Source organism: Mauremys reevesii, linkage group 24, assembly GCF_016161935.1.
Source record: "Mauremys reevesii isolate NIE-2019 linkage group 24, ASM1616193v1, whole genome shotgun sequence".
Lineage (NCBI taxonomy): Eukaryota > Metazoa > Chordata > Testudines > Geoemydidae > Mauremys > Mauremys reevesii.
Window position 1 is genome coordinate 17,353,957 of NC_052646.1, and position 9,249 is coordinate 17,363,205.

At 63.0% G+C, this 9,249-nt stretch overlaps 2 protein-coding genes across 2 annotated transcripts; both read left to right on the forward strand.

The window, feature by feature from the left end:
• The first annotated feature begins 782 nt into the window (after window positions 1-782).
• Window positions 783-2,500, forward strand: LOC120389993 (protein NKG7-like). The gene is made up of 4 exons (XM_039512179.1): window positions 783-957; window positions 1,552-1,698; window positions 1,885-2,019; window positions 2,282-2,500. The coding sequence occupies exons 1-4, from the start codon at window positions 783-785 to the stop codon at window positions 2,320-2,322; spliced, it is 498 nt and encodes a 165-aa protein (XP_039368113.1). The 3' UTR covers window positions 2,323-2,500.
• A 4,926-nt stretch (window positions 2,501-7,426) lies between these two features.
• On the forward strand, window positions 7,427-8,780 carry LOC120390566 (protein NKG7-like; the record flags this gene model as incomplete). The annotated part of the gene is made up of 3 exons (XM_039513298.1): window positions 7,427-7,577; window positions 7,748-7,882; window positions 8,512-8,780. Coding segments are annotated over 3 exons (327 nt in total), but the record flags the coding sequence as incomplete, so codon positions are not given.
• Window positions 8,781-9,249: the final 469 nt, after the last annotated feature.

The window sequence follows — 9,249 nt, forward strand, 5'->3', positions numbered from 1 at the left end:
GGGGGCCTGAAATGACCCTTTCCATTCTGGAAAGTGTCTGGCGGAGCTGGACCTTCCCCTGGGCTCCGGGAGGCTGCAGGCGAGCGGATCAGGTGCCCTGTGCGGAGCCGGGGCAGGAACCGTGGAGTAAGGGGGCAAAAGCTTCCCGCGGTTTTGTTGAGGGGCTGGACTGACTGGCTGTGGGGCAGCTTCTACGTAACCGGGTGGGGGGGGGTTTAGGAGCACAGCTTGGGGCTGGCCGGGCAATCGAACGACCGCGGGTTTGGGGAATATCTGCTCTCCCTTTCGCAGCCCGCCCTGACCTCGGCCTCCTCCGGGTGGGCCGCCCTAGGCACCCTGGGGGGGTCCCCTGCACAGCCCGGAGGGCATGGGGAACCCAGGGGTCCGTCTGGCCCCACAGCCCCGTCCAGCCAGCCCCAACCCCCCCCACCCCGCCGTCCCCCCTCACTCCTCCACCCGTCCACCCCCCGAAGGCGGGAGCTGCCCCCGCGGGCGCTGGGCTGGGGTCTCCCCCGGCTCCGCGCTGGGGTCCCGGGTGGGGGGAGGGGAGGTTCCATGGCAGTTGGTGACCCAGAGAGGCTGGTGTCTGGGTAAGGGCCCCCCACCGACCCCCCCATCCCTCTCCAGACGCCCCCGCCCCCAATCTGTCTGTCTGTCCAGCTCTGGCCCTTGCTGCTCTGGGCTGGGATTTCTGTCTGACTCTCATTCCCCCCCGTCCCCCCGGCCTGACCCAGGTGCTCCCCGGATCCCAGCGCTGCCCCCCCCGAGCCCCCCACCCTGCGATGCTGCCTCTCCAGATCCCCGGCACTGTCCTGGCTCTGCTCAGCCTCCTGCTTCTGGCGGCGGCTCTGAGCTCCGACCACTGGCTGGAGGCGACACGGGACGGCGTCTTCGTCCACTCGGGGCTCTGGAAGATCTGTGTGAATTCGGTGTGTGCCATGCCTTCGAAACTACCCGGTGAGGGCAACCCACCGCCGCCCCCGGCCAGCTCCGGGGGTCTGGGAGCCGGGACGCCTGGGTTCTGGCTCTGGGAGGGGAGTGGGGGTCTAGTGGTTGGGGAGGGGGGGGCGGGAGCCAGGACACCTGGGTTCTGGCTCTGGGAAGGGAATGGGGTCTAGTGGTTAGAGCGGGGCGGGAGCCAGGACTCCTGGGTTCTGGCTCTGGGAAGGGAGTGGGTCTAGTGGTTAGAGCAGGGGGGGCTGGGAGGCAGGACACCTGGATTCTGGCTCTGGGAAGGGAGAGGGGTCTAGTGGTTAGAGCGGGGGGGGCGGGAGCCAGGACACCTGGGTTCTGGCTCTGGGAAGGGAGTGGGTCTAGTGGTTAGAGCAGGGGGGGCTGGAAGGCAGGACACCTGGGTTCTGGCTCTGGGAAGGGAGTGGGGGTCTAGTGGTTAGAGCGGGGGGGGGGCGGGAGCCAGGACACCTGGGTTCTGGCTCTGGGAGGGGAGTGATGTCTAGTGGTTAGAGCAGGGGGGGTGTAGGACTCCTGGGTTCTATTTCCGTTTGCTGCAGGGTTATTCTCCATCCCCCCCTGGTCTCTCTGGTTCCTCAGATTACATCGAGGCCACCAAGACGTTCTTGATACTGGGCCTGGTCGCGGGGCTGCTCTCGGCCTTCTCCCTCCTCGCCTTGCTCAGCGGCTCCGGCCTCCACGCCGTGTCCCCCCTCACGGTCTCTGCCGTGGGCAGCTTCAGTGCAGGTACCTCCCCCTGCTGCTCCCAGCCCCCTGGATACCATGTACCCCCCCAGCCAGCCTCGGGGAGACCCCCCCCCAGACCCTGCCCTGGGCTCTGGCAGCGCCCCCTGGTGGTGGAACGGGGCAGGGGCCCTGGGACTGTGCCTGGTGGGTGCTAAGGGGCGTCCATGCTGTCCCCTTTGGCCCTAGGTTTCTGCGTCCTGATTGCGCTGACCGTGTTCACCAGCGAGTTGGCTGAAGTCATAAAGGTCACCTGGCCCCACGTCTCCTTTGGCTGGTCCTGGGGCCTCGGCTGGGCCTCCATCCCCCTCTTCCTGCTGACCGGTGAGCGTGCCGGAGGGGAAATTCGAAATGCGGCCACCTCTGGGGTGAGGCTGGTTACACCCGGGTACGGCTCACCCGGTGCTGAGATGCAGCCACCTCTGGGGCGGGGCAGCGGGGGAACAGCTGCACATAACGCCGCACAGGGACAGCTCGCCCGGCGCTGATGCAGCCACCTCTGGGGCGGGGCAGCTGGGTTCTAGTGGCTATCGATCCCGTCAGTCCCATTGCTGCCCTAAGCTCATTTTTCTCCTCTTTCCCGCAGGTGGGGTAACGTTACTGGCCCAGGAATCCAACTCGATCTGAGCACGGGCCTGAGCTGCCCCCTGGGGACGGTGCTGGCAACCGCCAGGGCCAGGTGGAGCCTGCAGTGTTATGGGGATGATTCCCCCCAACACCTCAGAGCAGGGGTGTGTGTGTCTGCTGCCCCCTGCTGGAGGGGCTGAGCCCTGCGCGCTGTGTGTGTGTGTGTGTGTGTGTGTGTGTGTGTCTCCCTGCTGCCCCCTGCTGGAGGGGATGGGCCCTGCTCTGTGTGTGTGTGTGTGTGTGTGTGTGTGTGTGTGTGTGTGTGTGTCCCTGCTGCCCCCTGCTGGAGGGGCTGAGCCCTGCATGCTGTGTGTGTGTGTGTGTGTGTGTGTGTGTGTGTGTGTGTGTCCCTGCTGCCCCCTGCTGGAGGGGATGGGCCCTGCTCTGTGTGTGTGTGTGTGTGTGTGTGTGTGTCCCTGCTGCCCCCTGCTGGAGGGAATGAGCCTTGCTGTGTGTGCATCTCTCAGCCAGGCAGCGCCTCCTCCCCCAACCTCTACTGCTCTGTCCATGACACCCTCTCCCCCCCCCCCCCACATCCCAGCCCCATCCTTTGGGGTCCCGCAACCGTTCTTTGTACAAACATTAAAAAGTCCATCCCCAAAGCATCATGTCAGGTGATTTACTCCAGTCTTTCTTATGTCTGAAAGGGAGGCCAGACTCCTGGGTTCTCTCCCCAGCTCTGGGAGGGGAGTGGGGTCTAGTGGTTAGAGCAGGGGGAGGGGCTGGGAGCCAGGACTCCTGGGTTCTCTCCCCAGCTCTGGGAGGGGAGTGGGATCTAGTGGTTAGAGCAGGGGGCAGGGCTGGGAGCCAGGACTCCTGGGTTCTCTCTCTGGCTCTGGGAGAGGAGTTAGATCTAACAGGTACCCCCAAGTTTCACCTCACTTTAAAACGACTCGCTTACAAACTCAGACATAAAAATACAAAAGTGTCACAGCTACGCCACTACTGAACAATTGCGACGTTCTCATTTTTCCCATATAATTATAAAATAAATCAATTGGAATATAAATATTGCACTTGCATTTCAGTGGACCGTCTACAGAGCAGTTTAAACGAGTCATCGTCTGTATGAAATCGTAGTTTGTACTGACTTCGCTAGGGCTGTTTCTGTGGCCTGTTGTAAAACTAGGCCAATATCTGAGTGAACTGATGTACCCCCCGAAGACCTGGGCGTACCCCCAGGGCTGCCTTAGGGGTGCACCACCAGGGATGCCATGATCAAGGGGGCACCGTGCGGCAGCGCAGAGGTGCGAACTGGCGGTGCCTGAAACTGCTCCTGGCTGGTAGGGGAGGACCTCATGTGGGGGGGCACCCAGATTTCTCCCTAATGGAGGAACATGGGGGGGAGGAGCCATGCTAGGGGCGCTGCGGGGGAGCGAGGAGCAATGCCAGCTGCTCTCTGCAGCCAGGTCAGTTTCCCCACATGGGCACGGGATGGGGGGGTGCAGGGGGTAGGGGCTAATGGGGGGGGATCCTGGGTAACCCAGGGGGCCAGGGGCAATGGGGGGGTGCCACGCCGATGGGCCCTGGGGTGCTAACATACAAGTTTGCCCAGAAGGGCATTTTCCCTAAGGCCGGCCCTGTGCACCCCGGGCTGAGAACCACTGGATTACAGGGTACAAGCTGCACCGTCGTGAGGTCTCTAAGCCCCCGGGGGCGGGGGGGAACGAAGCGTCTGGTGTTGCCTGGGAAGTGGAGGGTTTTCCCCGCGTTCCTGTGCTAGTCTCGCTCCTGCATCGCGCTCTCTAACGCAGTCTCCTGGCGGCTGCACCCCCCGCGCCCCTGGAAGCGGGATTTCCGGCTGTGCTGTGGCTCCTCGTTTTCCCGTTGGAGCGATTACCCCTCGCTGCCCGTGAGACTCGTCACCCGCCTGCCCGTGCTCTCCCCGACCGGGCACAGAACACATCACACGCGTGAGCAAACCCCGCGGGGCCGAGTGACGAAACCCAGCCTGGCTCTGTCCCCGCCGGACCGAACCGCCGCCGGGATCCCCGGGGTGTCGTGGGCGACCGTCGGGCTGGGTTAAGATCGGTTTCCATCAAGGGAGCTTATTGCTGCCCCTGCCGCACGTGATGAAATCAGGATCTGAGCTAACGACGCTGAGCCGTCGCGCATTACTGAGCAAACACCCTTCGCCGAACGCCACCTAGAAACCCAGCCCTGCCCCTCGACTCACCATTCATCACGGCACTCACAAGGACGCCCCATGGCATCCCTGCCAAGCACTGACCCCCCCCCAATAATTAGCCCCTTCCCACCCACAAGCACATTCGTGTGGGCATTTCTCCCTCTCCCATTGGGCCGGACAAGTCCAGGATGTGGGAGCACAAAGCATCCCTGACTTCTGCTGCCTGGGTGTAACCAGCTCCCGCAGGGCAGCTGGCACTTCCTGGTGCCAGTCCAGCGGCCCCTCGCCGGCATAGGTCCATCCGGGGCAGGGGAACGGCTCCGCTCTGGTTTCACAGCGATTGTGAAGAGCCCAGCAAGCCGCAGCCAGATGGGTCCGGCGGCATCGCCAACGGGATTTCAATCCGCCAGAAGCACATTCAGCAACCGTTCGGCACCCGCTGAGAGTGGAACTGAGGATCCCTCTGCCAGGGCCCCTGCACTCAGGGTTCGGTTTCAGAAGCCCAGGCAATAGGGGGGTACACGGGGTCCCCCAGCATATCAGTGGAGACAGAAACTCCGTTTACATGGATGTCACTTGCTGGGAATTGTGCCTGGAACCCATAGAGCTGCAAGGAAGCCAAAGGCCTGTCTCCAAGACGCTGGCTGCAGCGGTCAGCTGAAGACTTGGGCCTTTGAGTTGGTGGGTCCTGGTGTGCGGGGAGCTTGCCCAGAAGAGGGGGTTCAGCCATCGCTCCCTCCCTCCCCAAACACCCTCTATCTACCTATCAATCCCTAGGGGTGTGTGTGCTGGGGGTGAGGGCGGGGAGGTCCCAGCCAGGTCTGAGTGTACCCTGCCCCCCAGGATCCCTGTCCCAGATCCTCACAGAGCGAGGGGGAAAGGAAAGAGAAGGAGGGAGCAGGGAAGAGAAAATGAAAGTCGAGAGGGACCCTGACCCCTCACTAGGATAGGCAGAACCGCACCCATCTGCCAGGCATGGTGGACAATCCCTGCATTGTTCTGTGGTGAAAGATGAGCCTGTTCTCAGATCCTCCTGTCTGGTGACTCCTTCCTCCTCAGAGACACCTGTCTTATGCCCCCCGCTCACAGCCCCTGGGTTCTCTCCCCAGCTCTGGGAGGGGAGTGGGGGCTAGTGGTTACGGGGGGGCAGGGGTGGAGTCAGGACTCCTGGGTTCTCTCTGTGGTTCTGGGATGGGAGTGGGGGCTAGTGGTTCGGGAGGGGCAGGTGTGGAGTCAGGACTCCTGGGTTCTCTCTGTGGTTCGGGGATGGGAGTGGGGTCTAGTGGGTTAGAGTGGGGGGCACGGGGTTGTCCTATCCCCAGGTGGGTTGGGAGTCTCCAGGGGAGCCGAGAGGGGTGGGACCAGGGTGAGGGTGATATTTTCTCCCCCTTTGCTCTGCTCATCTTATCCTTTACATCACTAGTCGCCCCCTCTATGATGACACTCGACTCCACCTCCTGTGGTGCCACCTGGGACTTTCTCTTCCGATCTGCAGACTGCGAGCAGCTCCCGCCCGGCCAACTTTCTCTCTGGACTCTCCCCGTGGCTCCTGAGACTCGATCTCCACCTCCACTCCTAAAGGTACCGTATCAGCCTGAGCTAACTCTCTCGCCCCACTGCTACTAATTGTCCCTGCAGGTTTCTCTGTCTCCATTGGCTCCACCATGTCAATAGGGATGGGAACCGATTCCTTGTCCTCTAACACATCTCCTGGCTTTTCCAACTCTCTGATTCTGTCCAACAGCCGAGCACGGTCTGATTTCTAGCCAGCTGGCGATTTTGAGCTGGCATCCACTCGCGCCTGCCAACAACGTGCTTCCTGCTGATAGATAGATATAGATAGATAGATAGATAGATAGATAGATATGCAAGCAAGCAGGTTAATCCTATAGGTACAAGATGAGGGGTTGGGGGTGCAGGAGGATGCTCCAGGCTGGGACTGAGGGGTTCAGAGGTCAGGATCAGGGCTGGGGCAGTGGGTTAGGGTACGGGAGGGGGTCGGGGTGCAGGCTCCTACCTCAAGCGGCTCCCAGAAGCAGCGGCACGTCCCACCACCCTGCAGCTCCCATTGGCTGCGGTTCCTGGCCAATGGGAGCCGCGGGGGCAGCGTTTGGAGCAGCGGCCATTTGTGGAGCCCCCTGGCTGACCCTATACGTAGGAGCTGGAAGGCGGACGTGCTGCTGCATCTGGGAACTACACGGAGTGAGGCAAGTCCCTGACCCCGCTCCCCGGCTGGAGCACCAGAGCGGGGCAAGCCCCGGACCCTGCTCCTTGGTGCAAACTCAAGGGCTGGATTAAAATGTCTGGAGGGCCGGATGCAGCCCCCGGGCCATTGTTTGCCCACCCTTGTCATAGTCGCTGCTGTTTAGGCTCCGAGCACCATTTTGGATTTGCTACGGCTCCCAGGTTCCCGATCGTCTTGGTTTGTCGGTGCCTCGGGGAGCAGAGATCTGGCTGCTGCCGCGTCTGTCTCCACACGCCCCCATCTCCCCGGGAACTGAGGCAGCCGTAGCCTGTGGCCGGTCATCGGGGGCCACTATTTCCCCTCTCACCCTTCCTCCCCTGCCCAGGTGCTCCCCAGACCCTGAGATTCCCCCCGCGATGCCCTTTCTCCGGATCCTCAGCACCGTCCTGGTTCTGCTCAGCCTCCTGCTGCTGCTGATCGCCCTGGGCTCCAACTACTGGGTGATGAACAAAGGTGACGTCCATATGGGGCTGTGGAAGAGCTGCATCAGTTCACTGTGTCTGCAATTTTCTTTCGTACCAGGTAAGGGCAGGCGGCTCTGCCAGGGATCCCACCGCTACCACCAACCAGCTCCACAGGGCAGAACCAGGACTCCTGGGTTCTTTCTCCAGTTCTGGGAGGAGAGTGGGGTCTAGTGGTTAGAGCAGGGTGGGGAGAGCCAGGACTCCTGGGTTCTCTTTTAATTTGCTGCAGGGTTATTCTCCATTTAGCCCCTGGTCTCTCTTGCGTTTTCAGAATACTATGATGCCACCAGGGCTTTCCTGCTCCTGGCCCTGATCGACGGGTTTCTCTCCTTCTTCGCTCTCATCGCTTCGTTCTTCCGCTCCCACCTCGGGCCCGTGTCCCTGAGCCTGGTCTCTGCCATGGGCAGCTTCAGCGCAGGTACCGCCCCCTCGGGGCCTCCTCCCCCGGCTACTCCCAGCCCCCCAAACCGTGCACCCCCTGGGGAGCCCCCCATCCAGGGACCCCGCCCTGGGCTCTGCGGCTCCCCCTGGTGCTGGGACTGAGCGTGGGCCGCGCTGAGGGGTGTCCGTGCTGTTCCCTCTCCCCAGGGCTCTGTGCCATGATCGCGCTGGCCATGTTCACAGGGGAAATAGCTAAGATCATAAATGGCGTCCCAGTCAAGCTCCACTTCGGCTGGTCCTTCGGCCTCGGCTGGGCCTCCTTCCCCCTCTTCCTCATCACTGGTGAGTGCAACATCGGGGAGGGAGCACCCAGGGATCCCTTGCTTCGTGCGCAGATGCAGCCACCTCTGGGGTGGGACACGGAGGCTGGTTATAAGGGGACCCATCGCCTGGTGCTCAGATGCAGCCACCTCTGGGGTGGGGCTCAGGGCGTGTTTATATGGGGACCCCTCACCCGCTGCTGAGATGCGGCTGTCTCTGGCATAGGCGCCAATGTCCCCTTTGCCCTGCCTCTTCCCGTCCCTGCACCACCCTCGCCCTGCCCCCATTCCACCCCCTTCCCCCAAGTTCCCTCTCCGGCCCCGCCTCTTCTCCGCCTCCTCCCCTGAGTGGCACCGCGTCCCCGCTCCTCCCCCTCCCTCCAGGAAGTCCAAAGCGCCGCCAAACAGCTGTTCGGTGGCCGGGGGAGGGGGGCGGGAGGCGCTGGGAGGGAGGGGGAGGAGCGGGGATGCAGCATGCTCAGGGGAGGAGGGGCTGGGGGGGGCTTGGCTGCCGGTGGGTGCGGAGCACCCGCTAATTTTTCCCCGTGGATGCTCCAGCCCCGGAGCACCCCGGAGTCGGCGCCTATGGGTGGTACCAGCGGGTGCTGCTCCCATTGGTGCCCTGAGCCCATGTCTCTCCTCTCGCCCCAGGCGCGGTGATGATGTTCGCCCGGAAACCTCCCCCGAGCTGAGCCTGGGGCCGCGCTGCCCGGGGGGGCCGGATGCAGCCTGCAGCCTCACGGGGCCGATTCCCTCAAGAGCCCTGACAGGGGACGGGGGGGGGGTCTGTGTAGCCCTGGCCTCTCTCTACCCTGGGAGTCCCCCCTCCAGCTCCCCCCACACACATTCCAGCCCCGTCCTTTGGCGTCCAACCAACATTCTCTGTTCTGACATTAAACGGGTCCGTCCCCAAAGCATCACGTCTGGGGATTGACTCCAGCCTTTCTTGGGTTTGAAAGGGAGCCCGGACACCTGGGTTCTGGCCCCGGCTCTGCGAGTGGACAGGAGGGGAAGGGAGGAGGGTCTAGTGGTTAGAGCAGGGGAGGGGGGGCTGGAAGCCAGGACTCCTGGGTTCTCTCCCCCTGGGAGGGGAGTATGGTCAATTGGTTAGAAGAGTGGGGCTGGGAGCCAGGACTCCTGGGTTCGCTCCTGTCCCTGGGACGGGATGGGAGGGGGTGTCTAGTGGTTGGGGGTGGGGCTGGAGGCCAGGACTCCTGGGTTCTCTCCCAGCTCTGGGAGGGGAGGAGGTGATGCTGGTTAGAAAAGGGATGAAGTTTCCTGCCCTGGCTAGGGGCAGTGCGAGGGCTGAGCGAGGGGCGGCTCTTGGCTGGAGCTGAGCCCAGGGAGCGGCCCGGCCGGGAGCGAATTGGCAGGAGCGTCCCCTCCCTG

Excerpts from the sequence above, each read along its gene's own strand:
- LOC120389993 (XM_039512179.1), top strand. The coding sequence starts at position 783 with ATGCTGCCTCTCCAGATCCCCGGCACTGTCCTGGCTCTGCTCAGCCTC. Across the intron at positions 1,699-1,884 it reads CGTGGGCAGCTTCAGTGCAG|GTTTCTGCGTCCTGATTGCG; the intron begins GTACCTCCCCCT and ends CTTTGGCCCTAG. Across the intron at positions 2,020-2,281 it reads CCCCCTCTTCCTGCTGACCG|GTGGGGTAACGTTACTGGCC; the intron begins GTGAGCGTGCCG and ends TCTTTCCCGCAG.